Source organism: Podarcis vaucheri (genome assembly GCF_965113315.1).
Source record: "Podarcis vaucheri genome assembly, chromosome: 8".
NCBI lineage: Eukaryota > Metazoa > Chordata > Lepidosauria > Squamata > Lacertidae > Podarcis > Podarcis vaucheri.
In genome coordinates, this window is record NC_138766.1 from 72205313 (window position 1) to 72224140 (window position 18828).

The 18828-nt window shown below is 46.4% G+C and overlaps 1 protein-coding gene across 18 annotated transcripts in view; it reads left to right on the forward strand.

Moving 5' to 3' along the window:
• The window catches only part of RIMS2 (regulating synaptic membrane exocytosis 2), a 372071-nt gene that overhangs the window by 56295 nt on the left and 296948 nt on the right, over positions 1-18828 (forward strand). For 10 of the 18 annotated variants that reach the window (XM_082235402.1, XM_082235412.1, XM_082235422.1 and 7 more), the window contains 2 exons: positions 1221-1431; positions 5152-5163. In XM_082235402.1, the coding sequence (XP_082091528.1) occupies positions 1221-1431; positions 5152-5163 (223 nt within the window). The remainder of the gene's footprint in view (positions 1-1220; positions 1432-5151; positions 5164-18828) is intronic. The other 8 variants (XM_082235413.1, XM_082235425.1, XM_082235420.1 and 5 more) reach the window with 1 other exon arrangement.

Consider the following 18828-nt stretch of genomic DNA (forward strand, 5'->3'; position numbering starts at 1 on the left):
AGATATGTAATGCAGGTAAGTATTATCAGCCGGACAAGATAAATTCTGTTTTGAAATAGGTAAAGAATTCTCATGGTGTCTCTAGCTGAAAAAGTAAGCAATGAAACGACTTTAATGAAGAGATCAAAACAGATGTATGCATTCTGATGAAGCTTACAGTAATAAGTGCAAATCATAGTTACACCATAAATATATAAAGAATAATATGTAACTTAGCATTGGTCTCACAATTTTAATTGACCATATGGTTCTCTTCTACACATTTGCTTTTGAGTCCCACACTAAACATTGTACTTACAAAGCACTTGCTGGATGGCATATTGGCAGGGAGCCAGATTTGCAAGATTAGTAAACAAAGACGAACTTTATTCAGTACTGAACATTGTGAACAAAAAGGGCAAGCAGGCAGGTCTGCCAAAACAATTCATTTTCTTCTTCCAGTTCCTCTTCCAGTTATTTGGTCTGATTTCATAATATGCAGTTGCCTTCAGAAGGCTGTTATTAGTTTAAAAATTGTTTATAATTTTCACATTAGTGAAATATTATTGTTTCAATGGATTTTATGCCTTTTTCCTTTATGTACATTATGTACCTAATATAGTTTTAAAAGCTCAAAATACCAAATCCACTATTCCTTGTGCTTGTCTGTTGTGGGTTAGTAGTGAAGCAACAGGCACTGGCATATACTTGCAAACTCCATTCCCTTGCTCTTTTTAATGCTCAGGTTGCCACCTCCCAATTCAGAAATTATTCCTGTTATTTTTAAGGGTTACAGGATGGGCAGAAGTTCAGCAAACTGGAACCAATGCTTCAGCAGTCTGACTGTTCTGTTTTGCCACCCAGAGCAGATGAGAGTGGGACCCTCAACAGTGTACCTACCTATGGGCAAGGGCTGTAGCTCAGTGGTAGTCTATGCTTTGTGCTGTGTCATGAAAAGGAGTTACCATTAGTCTTCTTCCTAAACTGCATGCTGAATTCTTATATCTAAGTCTCATAGAGTTGCACAGGTATATTTGGCTCAGAATGTTTTATCTAGTTCAATTAGACTACTATGAGGAAATACTATCCAACTAATCCTAATATGTTGATGCAGTGTGTGCTATAATAATGTGATTAGTTGGTTAATAAAATATTTAAATATTTAAAATGTAATCACTGACAGACCTATTTTCTTTATTGCTGACTTTGTATTATAAATCTTCTACTGTTTGCTTCTGCAGGAAATTGCATCAACAGTTTGAAATGTATAAAGAACAGGTGAAAAAGATGGGTGAAGAATCACAGCAACACCAGGAGCAGAAGGGTGATGCTCCAACCTGTGGTATCTGCCACAAAACGAAATTTGCCGATGGCTGTGGCCATAATTGTTCATATTGCCAAACTAAATTCTGTGCACGTTGTGGAGGAAGAGTGTCGTTACGCTCAAACAAGGTAAGAAAATATATTACAATGAGTATTCCTGATATTTTATTCTGGTATTGTTTATTGCTATTACTTTGAGAATATATGTTATTCCAGATCTGTGAGGGCCACATCATATTGTTTTGTCTTAATTTTTAAGTGATAACGTGGAAGAATTAGTGTCTGTAAAGACCCTTTCTGCATCATAATTGCAGCCTTTGTTCAGAAACCATGGATTAAGCCAAGAATCTTATACCAACTTACAAAGGACTAAGTCCATTTGAACTTAACATGGTTGGCTTCTAGGTAGAAATGCATATCAGATATTTTTTAAATAACCTGATAGTTGCAGACCAGCTGTTTCGCTCATGGCTTTTAAGGGTAGGAGATTAAATTAAAGAACTGTCTTTCCTCTCACATGAGTTGGTAAGTACACAAATAAGTTTTTGTGAGAGGCCTTTGGCTTTTGTGAACTTATTTAGAAGGTTGGATTAAGTATCTGAAAAGCTAGTGTACTAAGTCCATTTCTTCTCTTGGCCAGAGGTACAAGGTTAGGCATCTGGATCATGGCATTACATGGCAGGAGGGAGGATTAACCATTTCTTCACCAGCTGTTTTCTTACTGAAAAGGATAAATGACCACCCAGCCTCTTCTTAAAAACCTCCAATGAAGGAGAGTCCACCACCTTCCGAGGGAGTCCATTCCACTGTCAAACAGTTCTTACCCCCTACAATGCAGTAAACAGTGTTTCCGTGCGCTGCTCTGGTTCGCCAGAAGCGGCTTAGTCATGCTGGCCACATGACCCAGAAGCTGTATGCCAGCTCCCTCGGCCAGTAAAGCGAGATGAGCGCCACAACCCCAGAGTCGTCCGCGACTGGACCTAATGGTCAGGGGTCCCTTTACCTTTACCTATCATATTGGTCTTCTCTTTACCAGGCTAAACATACACAGTTCCCTCAACCATTCCTCATAAGGCTTGGATTCCAGGCTCTATCATCTTGGTCACCCTCCTTCGCCTTGCTCTGCTTCTCCAACCCTGAACATTTGTTTTTAGTCAGAACCCCTGAACTGCTAAGGCCAATGTTTGGACAGAATACCCACTCCATTATCCCTTCTGCCTGGTTTTCTGTTTCACCACAACAATCAATCAGTATTTTGGACCTTCTGAATGCTTAGTCCCCATTGTCTTGGTTTTGCCCTCCTTAAGGATTTTTGCTAAATATTTCTGTACTTTTGCAGACCTTGAGATCTTCCTGCTATCCATAGATGGTACCATTTTGGCTATACCACTTGGGAAATTGAGTTAAATCTTAGCATTAGCACTTTTGCAAAGTCAAAAATATTTATCAGTCAGTCAACAGCCATTGATTCTACAAAAAATAAATCACTCAGAGCATGATAAAAACAAAACAGCACATTTGACCTTCTATACAGCAGTGCTAATAAACAATAGCACATTGTAAAAAAAGGTGAAATGCTACATATATTTATAATATTTTTCATTTATAACTCAATAGTTTAACCCAAAGTTAGCAGCCACCTATTACTTGTTCCCCTCCCTAACTTTTATTGTTCTGAATCATGCTGGCAGTCAACCATATTTGATTCAGCCCATTCCTTTTTAATAGACAAAGCTGCAACAGGAAAGCTGGCTAGATCAAATATGCATCTGGCTTGCCAGCTGAAAGAGCAGAAAGTCCAATTCTTGAACTTTTTGCATCTCCCACCCTCCTTTGTAATTTGAAGGTCGATGGGTGCAAATCAAAGTGGCCTGTGGAAAAGGGTGGGTAGGGTGAAGAACTTTGCCACACATTCAAGGAGATGGGTGCACGTCTGCTTACCATACCACAGCTTTTGAAAAATATCCTGCCATACTTGCAGACTGCGGTGTGAGACTCTTCTCACCAAAGTTCATAAGTCAACAGCACTTTCTATACTGATCATGTGACCACATGATGTGTCTCTGTTTCAATAATGCTGTGTTTCTAAAATTCACAACAAATTTCACACTTCTGACTGATTTTCATTGTATAGGTCATACTCCCAATAGAGGTCATACTCCCAATAGAAATGGCAAAAGGATTTATGAATTTTCAACTGATGTGTACTGATTGACCTCAGGCTAGTGACGTAGTGGCATGTAGGAAGTGGGCAGCAAAGTGAAAGCACACAAGTTTAACATCCCAGTACATTTTCCACATTGTGGGTGGTATAAAATATTTAATCATTTTAGAAAATGTTTCTTTAATGTACTTTTCCCAGGAGGAAATGAAGGCTGAGGCCCATACACATAACTGAGTAAGTATAGAGTTCTAGGAACTAAGGCCCATTTTCCAAAGGCTGGAAGGCAAGTGAACCCTATGAGGCCTGAATCATATTGACAAAAAGGAGTAGGGACAAGCATCTGCCCTATAGTAGGAAGCTGCAGCTGCAAACTGGATTTCCCAATCTTAACCTTGTGCTCTTTTAATAGTGAAAAACTCAGGATAGAGGAAAAAATTGACCACTCTGCACCCTCCTACAGATTAATAGCAAAGAAGCATAGCCATAGGAGTTGTTTAAGGTATTCATAGGAGTTGTTTAAGGTATACAATGTGTTTGAGCAAGGTACTTCTGCCTAGTAATGAAGGGTTAGCACTTCAAATGGGAGAATTCCACAAAATCAAGACAGGCAGATAGAATCCACAAAACACTTCCAGGTATGCCCTAGCTAGGAAAAAGTTGTGACAAACAGCATATCAGGAAAAGGAATAGAATATACGTGCAAATACTGGCCTAGAATAGGCTTTACCAGTTCTGGGTTTCTTATGAAATGGAAGTTGACCAGACTGTAGCCTTCTTCAGCTATAATGCCATGAATGGACTTTGGGCTTGCATACTTCCCACACTGTATTTTGCAACAGAGGCCAAAATAGGCAAAATATGATGGGTGGAAAGCAAATTTCAAACCATGGTTTTCAGATATGGTTTTATGGAAAATCATAGTTTGCCTGAATTAAACTCCGCATAAACTAAAATTTGCTCGAACTAGCAAAGAAGGGAGAGATGTAGACAGTGGGAGCATTGAATCATAGAATTGTAGAGCTGGAGTATAGGACTGCCGTCTAAAATTGTATTCCATATTCTTCAATATACCTAAATTCTTCATTCGATATAAATTGTGAGAATCAAGCAACTTTGTATAATTTATAACACTTGTTTTGTTAGGCTAGTGGATGGGCAAGAAGCCTGTAGGTTACCAAAGACCCTCTCCTAAACTTTGGAAAAATTATTTAGACATGCACCCTCATTTATGAGATTTCAGCAGGTATTGACTGCAGACTTTCACCGTATCTTCATAACTGTAATGTCTGGAATCTTTCTATGTTTTGTTTTTTTATATGAAAGGTAACTTTCGTAGAAAGTTTGATTCTATGACCAGTACTGCATCCTAGAATTATGCCTAGATGGTTTTGACTCCTTGTAGTCTGCAATTTCTGTGTAGTGTAGAATCTTCAGTGATACTGATGTTTCTGGAGGACTGAGATATTAGATGTTACTGCTGGGAGCTATTGTACTCATTTCTATTAAGACACACACAGCTCTTGGCAATATATATTTCATACAGCTTTTATAATGATAGTTTCTTTGCAGTCTATATACTAACAGATATTACTGGTGGGGGGAGGTTTCAGAATAGAAGTAACTTTCTTTTTCTCTTTTCTCTTTTCTTGTTCTTTCTTACTTGCTTTCATGGATATGCTCTCCAGGAGGATAAAGTGGTTAGAACCCTTTTTTTGTTTCAGATAATTTATGTTTTGGTATTATATGTTCAACTGGGTTGCATTGCTGAGGTGCATTATGAGTGCAAGTCAGTTTGGCAGTACTGCTGGAACATGGGCGTTTTCCTATTGTTGCTTTTGTAAACTATATAAAGTCTAAAGAGGAGATGCACATGATGAGATACTGGGGACATGCTGAAGATTTTCACCATGGAGCCGCAATTGGCTGCGGTTACATGATGCACATCCACCACATGTTTGATGATGCAACTTCTCCACTTCATACTTTATATGTTTATAGTGGTGAGGAAGATACACAGATACTATGTAATGTGACCTGGTTTTCACTAAAGTCAGTAGTAGTTGATCCTTTTCAATTAAAGGCAAACAATGGAAATTGAATTTCTAACAAAAATTAATCAAAAAGAAACCAACCTTGTGGACACCTATGTGATACATGAAAATTCTCTCTTAAGCCAAGTATTAACATTAACTATATATTTGTTTTGCATTTTGCACATGATGTATGTTGAAAATTAATAATATCTTCCTCACTAATTGCTTTTTTCTTTAATATTGCAATATGGGATCATATTAGGAGGAAGAGTCTGTTGTATAATAGCTATATTATTTGTAGCCTCTTTTACCCCATGTTCTAACTGGGCCTCAGCAAGTTCACCAGCATATTAATAGCTGTATCCAGAGAGCTCACAGTATAATCTTAATGGGTAAAAATGCAACCTTAAATTTATTAGTGAGCAAGCCCCATGAACACTAATACTTTGGGTTGTATTCAGTGCTGCTGTTCTGCTTATGCAACATGTTCTTACATGCTCAATTGAACTTCCCTGACCTCTCTTCCCATTCTGGGGTAGATTTTTGGGGTGCACAGGGGGAGAAGAGGAGCTTTGCTTTTGGAGTGTTGGATAAAACCCATACTTTCAAGTTAGCATGCAAAAGCTTGCAAGACACATGCCATTACATAACAAAACCCTAATAGAAGCTGGTTAGATAATGTAAAGCTATAGACCTTATTGACCTTTAATCTGTAAACATTGATTAATATTGTCAGGGTTACTTCCAGATCCTAGCTCACAGAGGATCACGCTAGCCAGCGGTTGTTGATTAAAAGTCTTTATTGAGTTACAGTCTCCATTCTTGAGCTGCTGCGTGCAACCCTACGCCTTATGCTTAGGTCGGCGAAGCTCCTTCTGAGTCTCCGCCCCTTGCGCACCAACTTAATATCCTAGCCCTGCTCCACCTTTTCCGCCTGACAGTTCTCCTCTGGGTCCCTCTGCCCCCCTGGGTCTCTCCCTTCCGGGATTCTTCTGACGCTGACCCCCCTGACTCCCCTGTCTCCTTGCGCCGGGCTTTAGGACCTGGCTCTCTTTCCGGGCTGCCTACTGCGCCACCTTCCTGTGCATTTGAACTTGGCGCGCGCGCCCAACCTTCCACTTTCCGTCTAACCGTCACTTCGCTCCCCGATGAAGGTGTGGCCACTCCTGACTCGTGCCCTCCCTCCTGTTGTGAGCTGCCAGCGCTAGTTCCCAGGCGCTCTTCCTCTTCCCTACTCTCTGGCGGTGACGTAGGTCCCGATCTCCAACTGCTCCCCTCTGAGTCCCCTCTGGCTCTTTCTTCCTGGGGTGTCCCCCTAGTCTCCCCCCTTGCCCTTGCCACTGGTGCTCCTCTTTGTGAATCTTCTGATTCACTGGACAGACTCGGAGATCTCGGGTCGTCGTCGTCACTCATCCTTTCTTCTGCCTCCTCCCCCTCGCTCTCTGTTTCCTCCCTTGCCCTCGCCTCTGCTCCTGAACCCCTGACATCCATCCCCCCCTCAAAGCCCCCCCTTCCCCCCTCCCCTCCCTCCGGTGCGGGAACTGGGTGCTGCAGTGTCAAAGGGACGAATGTCGGGTACAGTTCGCTTCCCGTGGCCGGCCTCCATCCGCAGACTCCCGGTTCTTCCTCCCTGCTCTCGTCAACGACGGTCACCTCTGCTTCCATCTCCGTGCCGCCGTGCTCGAGACCCTGGTTGTCCCCGAAAAAGTCCATGTCGGTCTCTCCCTCGCTTCCTTCTGTAGGCGTAGCTCGTCCTGGACCCTCCAGCCACTTCCTGCGCCACTGCTCCTCTGGTCGATCATCCCACCAATACGAGGGTTCTGAGGCAGATCCCGAGGGTGACCCCTCCGGGGAACGGGCGTCTCGTGTCGGTTCCTCATCCGAGTCGAACCCCCGGAACGTGCTGGCTGAAAGCGTGGGCGTGAAAAGCCAGTCGTCGAAAAAGTCCGCCGGCATTGGCCTATGGGGAAAGAGGGCATGAAACTCTTCCTTGAGCAGAGGTTCATCTAGAGCGTAGCCCGGCACCCAGCTGTTGGCATTGGCCGGGGTGCCCTCCTTAGCGAGAAGGTATTCTACCCCCTCTTCCCCCCATCTGGAGTCCAAAATCTCCGTGACTTCGTTGAGGCGCACCTCCTGTGCCACTCCCCGTTGCCTGGTTCCCTCTCGGAGCGGACTCGGCGCCGTGCCGGGTTCCTGAAACCTGTGCGGTGCCTTGTAGGGAGTGAGCACCGATCTGTGGAACACCGGATGCATTCTGGAACCCTCCGGAAGCACCAGCCTGAAAGCCACCGGGTTGACCTGCTCTTCGACTTGGTAGGGCCCCAGTTGCTTATGCCCTAGTTTCTTCTTGGCCAACGACCTGGCCGGCACTGCGTGGGCTGCTAACCAGACCCAGTCTCCCACCTGGATCTCTTCGCCAACCCTTCTGTGTTTGTCTGCCTGCACCTTGTATGCGTGTTTGGCCAGCTCCAGGTGCCGCCGCAGCTGATCGTGAACCTCTTGCAACTCCGACGCGAACGCATCTGCTGTCTGCGGCTCCCCCTCCACCAGTCTTTCCAGTCCCGGGAAGGTTCTGGGGTGCCTCCCGTTGTTGGCGAAGAACGGCGTGACCCCCGTGGACACGTGCTTCGTGTTGTTGTAGGCGAACTCGGCGAGCGGCAGGTAATCCACCCACGTCGCAGGCTGTTGATTCGCATAGCATCTCAGGTACTGCTGCATGATGGCATTGACCCGCTCCGCTTGCCCGTTGGTCTGCGGGTGTCTCGCCGACGCCAGGTTGATCTTGACGTTTAGGAAGCCCATCAGTTTCTGCCAGAAGTTCGAGATGAACTGCCGCCCGCGGTCGGACAGAATAGACCGTGGCAGACCGTGAACCTTGAACACGTGGTCTATGAACAGTTTGGCGGTTTGTTCCGCCGTGGCCACCTTCGCACACGGGATGAAATGCGCCATCTTGGAGAACAAGTCCACCACCACCAGCACGGCCGTCTTGCCCCTCGAGCTGGGCAGATCCGTGACAAAGTCCAGGGCGACTCTCTCCCATGGCTCGACCGGAGTTTGCAGCGGTTCCAACAGTCCAGCCGGCGGTCTGTGCACTGGTTTGGCCCTCTGGCAGGTGTCGCACCTCGCCACGTAGTCCGCGACCTCCCCTCTCATTCCGGGCCACCAGAAATCCCTGGCGACTAATTCCACCGTCTTCTCCTTGCCAAAGTGCCCGGCAGTGGGCGCGTCGTGCAGCTGATGCAGTACCTTGGCGCGAAGTTCGTCTCCCGGCACGTAGATGGCCCCTTTGCGGATGAGCAATCCATCTCTCAGCTGGAACCCGTTGGTCGCTGCCGTGCCCCTTCGCATCTCAGCCATCTTTGCTTGCGCGAAAGAGTCATTCTGCAACGCTTGTCGCACCGCCTCCAGGTCCACTGTCGCCGCAGCGCACGCCCACACTGTTGGCGCGAAGATGTGCATGGCGGCCGCTGGCGTGGCGTCCTCCAGATACTGTGGCTTACGGGATAGCGCGTCCGCCATGATGTTGGTGTCCCCCGGGACATACTCTATTCGGAAGTCGAAATTCGCAAAGAACTCAGCCCAACGTATCTGCCTCTGGTTCAGGAACTGTGCCGTGCGCCAGTGCTCCAGATTCTTGTGGTCCGTGCAGACCTGCACCGTGTGCTTGGCTCCAATCAGGAAGTGCCTCCATGCTTTGAACGCTGCATGAATAGCCAGCAACTCCCTGTCCCAGATGGTGTAATTCTGTTCGGACTTGCTGAGCTTCCTGGAGTAAAACGCTCCGGGCCTCCAAACCCCCTGCGGGTCCTTCTGCAGCAGGACTGCTCCGACGGCCCTGTCCGAGGCGTCTGTTTCAACTCTCATCGGCCTGCTAGGATCGACATGAAGCAGCTGTTCCTCCGAGGCGAAAAGACGCTTGAGTGCCTGAAAGGACTGCTCCGCCTGCGCTGTCCAGATGAACTTCTTTTTCTTGGAACTGAGCGTGTCTGTAATGGCTGCAGTCTGCATAGCGAAGCCTTTGATGAACTTGCGATAGAAGTTCGCGAAGCCGACAAATCGTTGGACCTCCTTCCGGTTGCGTGGGCTTTTCCAATCCAACACCGCTCGAACCTTGGCGCTGTCCATGGCGAGCCCCTTGTCAGACAACCTGTATCCCAGGAAATCCACCTCCGTCACGTCGAATTGGCACTTCTCCAGCTTGGCGTAAAGCCTATGTTGCTGGAGCCTGCTCAGCACTTCCCTGACGTGTCTGTCATGCTCCTGCTGCGATTCCGAAAAGATCAGGATGTCATCCAAGAAACAGACGCACGTCTTGTAGAGGAGCCCCGCCAACACGTGATGCATGAAAGCTTGAAAAACGTGGGAGCCATTTTGCAATCCAAAAGGCATAACTCTATATTCGTAGGTGCCCAGGGGTGTGAACATGGCTGTCTTCCACTCATCTCCTTCCCGCATGCGAATCAGGTTGTACGCCCCTCGCAGGTCCAACTTGGTGAACACGCTGCCCTTGCGTACTTTCGCGAGGAGGTCGTCGATTCGGGGCATGGGGAAGTCCGACGGCTTGGTGACACTGTTCAAAATGCGGTAGTCCACCACGAGCCTTTTCTGGGGCGTGTCTCGCTTCTTCACAAAGAATACAGGACTGCCCCCCGCTGCCTGGGACTCTCGGATGAAACCGCGTTTCAAATTATGATCAATGAACTCCTTGAGTTCCTGCAGTTCGTCTTCAGACATGGAATACAGCTTCCCTTTGGGCAGCGCCGCCCCCGGCAGCAGGTCAATCTTGCAGTCATATGGTCTGTGGGGGGGTAGCTTGTCTGCCTCCTTCTCGCAGAAAACCTCCAAAAATTCTGCGTACTTGTGGGGAATCGCTTGCAGCGTGCCGAGCAGCAGCTGTGACTCCTCTTGCTCCCCTTCTTGCTGGGGCATGATGCAGTGTTCAGCACAAAAGGAAGAACCGAAGGTCAGCTGCCTCTGGTACCAAGCCAGCGTCGGGCTGTGCCTGTCCAGCCAACTCATGCCCAATACGATAGGCGTGTCTGAGAGTTGAGTGACGTTGAAGCTGATAATCTCCTTGTGATTTCCAAGCCGCAGCACCATAGGTGGCGTCTGCTTCACCACTTGCCCCCCTAACAGCTCCCTGCCATCCACCGTGACAACCTGCAGTGGCAGCGCGGCAGGCAGCAACTGTATAGCGTGCCGGTCGACAAAGTCCTGCCCTATGAAGTCTGCATTGCTTCCCGAGTCGACGGTGATTGGCACGTCCATGGTGATTCCATTGGGTAGCTGGAGCGATGCGGTGAGCCTCACTACTGGCTTGGGCGGGAGGGGGTCCATGGGCGGTAAAATCTCTGGGGACTGCTTCACTGACACGTCTGGCTGGGCCCCAGTGCCTCCTCTTCCAGCCAGACATCGTCGTTTCCCTGCTGTGGTTCTCCTTGCTGCGTTGCTGCAGTCACCATTGCTGAGGCTGCAGTGTGCTTGTGGAGCCTCCGGGGACACTCTTTCGCCAAATGGCCTGGATCCTCGCAGATGTAACACTTCCTGTTCCCTCTAGGAGGCTTCGCTTTCACTGCTGCCGGTGCTAGGGCTCTGGCTGCTGACTGAGCCCTTGCACTCCCAACCTCCATCGGTTCCACCCCTCCCCCTGTTGGGGGCGTGGATTGCGCACGCGCTGCTTCTCTGGGAAGGAAGGAGGAGCCCCTGGCTGGTTCGCGCCCGCTGCGCCCTTCGTCCCTGCTCCACGGACGTTCTTCCAGCCGCACTGCCAGCGCCCTCTGAACGATCTCCTGCGTGGTCCGGGGTCTCTCCCCCCTCGCAATCTCATCTTTCACCGAGCTGTTCAAGCCCTCCCAAAAAAGGTCTCTGACGGGAGCCGAATCTCTGTCCCATTCCAGGGCACTGACCAAAGCGAAAAAGCGGGCATGATATTGCCGTACGCTGGCCCTCCCTTGTCTTAGTCCGTGCACCTCCCTTCGGGCAAGATCCACGTCAATGCTTGATAAAAAACAGCCATCCATCGCTTTAATAAAGGCGTCCGCATTTTGGAGCGCAGGATCCTTATCCCTCCACAAATTGCGCAGCCATGCTTTAGCGTCTCCATGCAAATGGGACATGATGAACCCCACTTTCTCTTGTTCATCTCTAAAGTCTTTGTGCAGTAGTTGTAGTGCACACATTACGTCTGCTCTAAAATTGGGGTACTGTTGCAAATTCCCATCGAAGTGCGAGACCAGACTGCCTGTGCGTCTCCCCAACCCAATCCCCTCTGATTTGGGTGTCTGTTGCCCCTGCTTCGTAAGCACGTCCAACCTGACCTGGAGATCCCTGTAGGCGGCCGCTGCGTCCTCCTCTCTCTTCCTGGACGCCACCGCCTCGGCAGTCAGTCGTGAAACCGCGTCTCTGAGTTCCGTTATTTGCTGTTCGGCCGTCATATTGTCTACCGTTCGTGAGCTTTCTTGTAGGCACCCGCTTTCCCTCCTCTCCGCGAGGTCGTGGATGTCCACAATTTGAAGAGAAGGAGCTTACTGTCAGGGTTACTTCCAGATCCTAGCTCACAGAGGATCACGCTAGCCAGCGGTTGTTGATTAAAAGTCTTTATTGAGTTACAGTCTCCATTCTTGAGCTGCTGCGTGCAACCCTACGCCTTATGCTTAGGTCGGCGAAGCTCCTTCTGAGTCTCCGCCCCTTGCGCACCAACTTAATATCCTAGCCCTGCTCCACCTTTTCCGCCTGACAGTTCTCCTCTGGGTCCCTCTGCCCCCCTGGGTCTCTCCCTTCCGGGATTCTTCTGACGCTGACCCCCCTGACTCCCCTGTCTCCTTGCGCCGGGCTTTAGGACCTGGCTCTCTTTCCGGGCTGCCTACTGCGCCACCTTCCTGTGCATTTGAACTTGGCGCGCGCGCCCAACCTTCCACTTTCCGTCTAACCGTCACTTCGCTCCCCGATGAAGGTGTGGCCACTCCTGACTCGTGCCCTCCCTCCTGTTGTGAGCTGCCAGCGCTAGTTCCCAGGCGCTCTTCCTCTTCCCTACTCTCTGGCGGTGACGTAGGTCCCGATCTCCAACTGCTCCCCTCTGAGTCCCCTCTGGCTCTTTCTTCCTGGGGTGTCCCCCTAGTCTCCCCCCTTGCCCTTGCCACTGGTGCTCCTCTTTGTGAATCTTCTGATTCACTGGACAGACTCGGAGATCTCGGGTCGTCGTCGTCACTCATCCTTTCTTCTGCCTCCTCCCCCTCGCTCTCTGTTTCCTCCCTTGCCCTCGCCTCTGCTCCTGAACCCCTGACAAATATCATTATGTCCCACTGCACATATAATATGGTTTTTATTAATACAAAAGGAATGTTATAAATGTAAGCCTAAATTTTCTTTAAATGCTTATTTCATTTTAGTTGCTCGCTGTATTCATATTGCATGAGTTATATACTAATATACACAGGGCAGTGTCTGAGTAAGTTATACTCAGGGTAGACCCATTGAAATCATAACTTAGTTTTGACTGACTTAAGTCCTTTGATTTCAGTGGATCTACTCTGTGACTTAGTTTGCACTACTCAAAAGTAAATGGTGTTTTAAGAGCACTCTCCCAATCTTGTGTTCCCAGCTTAATAGCTAATAGAAAATAATAAAAAGTACATAAGGTCAGAATAATATAATGTGTTGAATACAGGCTTATCCATGCTTAGAGTAGATCCACTGAGATCAGTGGGACAAGTTAAATGATGGCCAGCCAATCTCATTGATTTTCAGTGGGTCTCCTCTAAGCATGGCTAAATTTGTATCCAAGCCAATGTTCTGGGAATGTTGCTGCAGTTTATTTTGATGAAAAGAAAGAATGCTGCTTTTACAAATATTACAATTATAAAATACTGGAAACACTTGCTGCTGTCTATCATCTTTTGTGTAACTTTTTGAAATGAAAATAATTTGCATAAGAGCACAGTAAAAGCCATTTGGGGGTTGTGCCTAAAGTCACTTATGCAGTTATTTAAAAGTCACTGGGGTAGTTAGAATGTAAATTTGAGGACTGAAACTCAGTGTGCTTAAGATCAAGCTCGAAAGCATTGTTTAATTTTTAAAGTTGTATTAATTCATTCTTCTAGCTGTTTTTAATCAACTAAGCAGCCCGGAGCACAGGGCTTATATTGGAAGAGAGGGGTATAAATTCCCTCAAAAAATAATTAATTTATAATAAACCTTCCAGGGCTTAACAGGGTCGTTCTTAGTTTTCCCTTTGTACTGCAAACTATTGTGCTCCATTGGATACTGTTCTGTACTTCTATAAGGGGGAATATTGCTGCTTCTTTGGAAAACAGTGGTGTCCTTATTCATCTATAGCTTTGGCTTCCAAGTGGAATTTAAAATGATGTACCACTTGCTTGACACACTGTTTGTATAAAGTTGCCCTTATTGTGTTACTGGTTTGTCTTGGCCAGTGCTGTGACTGGCAGTAGGTCTTCAAGATCTTTGGAAGAGAGAGATCTTTTTCAGCCTTGCTGCCTGAAATTCTTTGAGTTACTGACCACCTCCCATCATTGCAGCAAGAAATGAGACATCTTCCTTTGACGCTGGGAGTCTAGGATTGCCCTCAAAATTAGCATTAATATAAATTATTCTGCTTCTGAGGTTTGGATTAGACTGTAATTTGTATGGCATCACTTGTTCTTAATACATTTGCTTTGATGATTAGAGAAATTTTGTCTAGTCCCCCCCAACCAGTTTCAAATTATATTTCTAATGTTTGTGGAAAGCTAAGATATAAATTCTAAAAATAAATATAATATAAATTCAAATTAGTTCTCCAAGGGATTCTCTATTCAGCTTTTGAAAACTTAAGAAAGAACTGTAAAATCCCCCTGAATGGCTGATAATGGCTCTAACATGATTTCAGTCAGATTTTTCAGTTCCATGGGGTACATTTTTGGAGCTCCCTTAAATAAGTGAATTTACACCAGGGAAATAATTACTAACTAGTCCTTATTATGGTCATTTCCCCAATTCTTCTGAATTTTTGGGAATGCATTCCTTTGAGATCCCAAAGTTTGCTGTTGAGCATGTGTGCAGAGTCCATGTGTGAGCAGTGGAAAGTAGTGCTAAAATAACCAGGTGGGAGAGGTACTACCCCCATGGCAGACAATCCATACCACTGAAGAAAGGCCTCTGTCGTCCCCACCAAATGCCTCTAAACACATTGAGCAAGTCTTGCACATGTGCATGTCAGGGCCAGCCCATGTCCAGAACCAGAACTGGGTGAAACCTTCTCAGAAAAGGAGATTCCAGTCTGGCACCAGCAATTTCTGGGAAGTCATATTCCCAAAAGGAAACCACAACACCTAACTAAGAATACACCCCAGCTCCAAACCCTCCATCCACCAAATCCTGAAGGCTCTAGATCATTTGCCTTTGGCAATCTTAGCAACTCCACAAGTAAAAGTACAGTGGTACCTCGGGTTACATACGCTTCAGGTTACAGACTCCGCTAACCCAGAAATAGTGCTTCAGGTTAAGAACTTTGCTTCAGGATAAGAACAGAAATCTGGCTCCGGCGGCGTACTTTGCTTATACTGATGCTAGTCTTCACTTGTTAGGGCCTAAAAGTGATTATGAAGGAAGGAATAACATTGATCCAAAGATGCATCGCCATTCCTCCTCATCTCACATTCTGCTTTTGTTGAAAGGGGTATTGCTCTTTATCGCCCAAAGGATCTTGAGAAGAAAGTGAATTGTGCAGGGAGCATATTTTTTTCTAGGAGTCCAATTCAGCCTCAGCTATCTTGGCACCAAAGGGTGCTTCAGCTCAATCCCCTTTGCCAAAAAAGGATTAAAAGGGGAGATGTCACTCATGCATTCATTTTCATGAGGTTGGAATGCAAGAGGATTGAATAGAGTTGCCCTCTCCCCAGCAGAATGGCATGACAGCTAGGACAGTGTTTCCCAACCGGTGTTCCGCGGCACACTAGTGTGCCGTGAGACACCGGCTGGTGTGCCGTGGGAGGGAGGCGGGCGAGTCGGGCGGCGAGAGGCGGCGGCGGCGAGGATCCGCGTCGAGCCGGGGGCGGCTCCGCGGTGGTGGTGCCGAGCGGCGGGGCAGCGCGCGCGACAGCGGAGGAGGAGGAGGCCGGCATGTCCGGGCAGCAGCAGCAACAGCAGCAGCAGCAACTCCCGGCGACGGCTCCTCCTCCGCCCGCTATCGCCGCCACCACCACAACAGCCGCCGCCGCCTCAGCTGCCGCCGTCCCTCAGTCCCTCGCTCTGCTGCCTCCTCCCACCCCGGCAAGGGGAAGGGAAAAAACGTTCACTTTTGTGCGTCCCTCCCGGCGTGACGCTGCGCGCTGACGTCACGGGACGGGGCTTTAATGGTGGTGTGCCGCGAGATTTTTTTCCGGTAAACAGGTGTGCCGTTGCCCAAAAACGTTTGGGAAACACTGTCCTAGAGAGCTACAGAATATCAGGGTTGGCACTACTAGGCTACAGGGACTATTAATCTAATTCCGCAGATGGCATTTCCTTCATGTTCATTACTTATCACTATATCAAAATGTGTTTAAAGGATGGTTGATACATTTGTAGATTGGTATTTTAAGAAAAACTTTAACAACCTAATCAAGAGTTATTTCAATGACACAACACCACTCAGTATTAGGTTGTAGGATTTCAGCACTGCTATATATTCCTAGCTCAGTGTTTCCCAAACGTTTTTGGGCAACGGCACACCTGTTTACCGGAAAAAAATCTCGCGGCACACCACCATTAAAGCCCCGCCCCGTGACGTCAGCGCGCAGCGTCACGCCGGGAGGGACGCACAAAAGTGAACGTTTTTTCCCTTCCCCTTGCCGGGGTGGGAGGAGGCAGCAGAGCGAGGGACTGAGGGACGGCGGCAGCTGAGGCGGCGGCGGCTGTTGTGGTGGTGGCGGCGATAGCGGGCGGAGGAGGAGCCGTCGCCGGGAGTTGCTGCTGCTGCTGTTGCTGCTGCTGCCCGGACATGCCGGCCTCCTCCTCCTCCGCTGTCGCGCGCGCTGCCCCGCCGCTCGGCACCACCACCGCGGAGCCGCCCCCGGCTCGACGCGGATCCTCGCCGCCGCCGCCTCTCGCCGCCCGACTCGCCCGCCTCCCTCCCACGGCACACCAGCCGGTGTCTCACGGCACACTAGTGTGCCGCGGAACACCGGTTGGGAAACACTGCTCTAGGATTCATGGTGTGATCTTTTCAGTCCTGTTACATAAGTTCCTTAACTGGATGCCAGGGATTGAACATGGGACCTTATACATGCAAAGCACATGTTCCAGAGCAGAGGTTAAACCCCTCTATCACGACATCAGCTGAGGTGAACTCTAAAAGCTTTTCAGCGGCAGAGCCAGAATGTTAAATTGTGTTTGAGTGTTATGTTATATTGACCAGCTGGTGAGGCATTCAGAAACCATATCAAGTGCTGTTAAGTTTCAGACATAGGCCTTTTATCAAACTTAGCTAAGCAAATCCCTTCTTTTAGCCACAAGTGTGTAACAGCACACCTAGGATTCTTTTGAGTACAGTTGGACATTATGGCACAGGAGGAGACAATGAATATTTAACCAGATAGATTTGGCTTCAGCTGCTGGAAACCAGTGCCGATATATATAAATAATGAAGACATTGCTATTAAGAGAGTAAAGTAGAAAGTATAACCAGACTTTCTTTTGTTCTTGGCTGCTTGCTCAGGGCTCTGTGTGGATTGTATCTATAACAAATAGATGATTGAAAACTTCAGGAGTTACATGAAATTGTCCTTGCTTACAGTGGGATTACACCCTCTTTTAAAACAGTAATTTAGTGCTTTATTTTCTTTTGAATGGTAATTTCTGGCAAATGTATCTTTTACCATTATGTACACTGGATGTGCCACAGCATAGGTTTATGAGAAGCAACTCTGCGCTCAGATATAGATAAGATTTTGGATACAATAAGTTTGCAGCACAGCATTATTTTTCCCTTTGGATGCATATCTTGTTTTAACAAGCTACAAAATATCAGGAATGGATCATTACAAATCCACTATTTTTAAAATTAAAAAGATGTCTACAGTTGTGATCCAGGAGATCAGCGGAGAAGAATGGATTTCAGGTAGTTAAATTCAGTTACTTAATCTGTGTGGGTTAATATTTGTGGTTTTTGTAGAAGATTGTTAGTATGATAATTTAGTTTGAGATAATTTGCTCAGTACAAGTTGTTTAAAGGACTTTCTAAATATTAAAGCTTTGGAGATAAGGGTGATGACCAGAAAAACAATAAAATTAGGTACTGTATCCGAAATTGTTTGTGACAATATATCTTTAATAGCTGCATTTACTTACTGTATACTTACAATTGCATTTCCCCAATGTTGTTAAACATATATTAGTGTAATTTTATCTTTCACAATTTTGTCTCCATTTAACTTGAGCTGGAATAATAATAAACTAATTAAGGATTTGCTGGTGCTAATTTGCTGAATCATTTGATTAACAAAGATCTAGTTAGGTGTCTGATCAGCTTTTGGTTTCTTCTACATATTCTGCATAGATGTAGTGTTTTCTATAATGTTGCAAAAATAATACTATATACTAGCATTTTGTAGATAAGTAGTGTAAGTACTCCTTTTCCATAAAGATTATATTTCGTTTCTCTCTGCCGCAAAGGGATAAAATAGTTTCAATCAATTCCTTTTCTTATACGATTCAGTTGTCAGAGACTTAGAATTTGCTGTGGGGTGTAAATCATGTAGTTGTTACATGTTTTGTATGAATACCTATGGTACAAGAACCAGAAATATTTTTAAAAATAAAAAATAAAAAATTGTCCAGTAGCACCTTCAGATATATCTGAAGAAATGTGCATGTGCGCGCGCACACACACATATATATCTACTGCGTCAGACCAACGCAGCTACCTACCAGAATCCAGAAATATATTTGTTTGTGAAATAAAAAAGTAAACTGTCAGGTTAATTCATCTACAACATAGTTATTACTGAATAACCATGTATATCTGTTTTGTCCTTTTACTGGTTTTCAAAGATGTTATACCTGTATAGTGGACTACTACATCATTTAAAAAATGATAAAACAGATTATGTCAGCAAATAGCAGCAATGCGCAAGTATAGCAAAAGATTAAACATTAGGAAAGCTTGAAGAGATGCAATCTAATAATCCAGGTCAGAATGCCCATTCACTATCCCATTACAGAATGATAGTGTAGATTTCTCAATTCTTGCATTAAATAAGTTGGAGTTCTTGTTATTAAATATACCAAGAAAAAAGCACACCAAGAACTCAGGCCAATGTAAGTTTCAATAGTGGGAGTGGTCCCTAC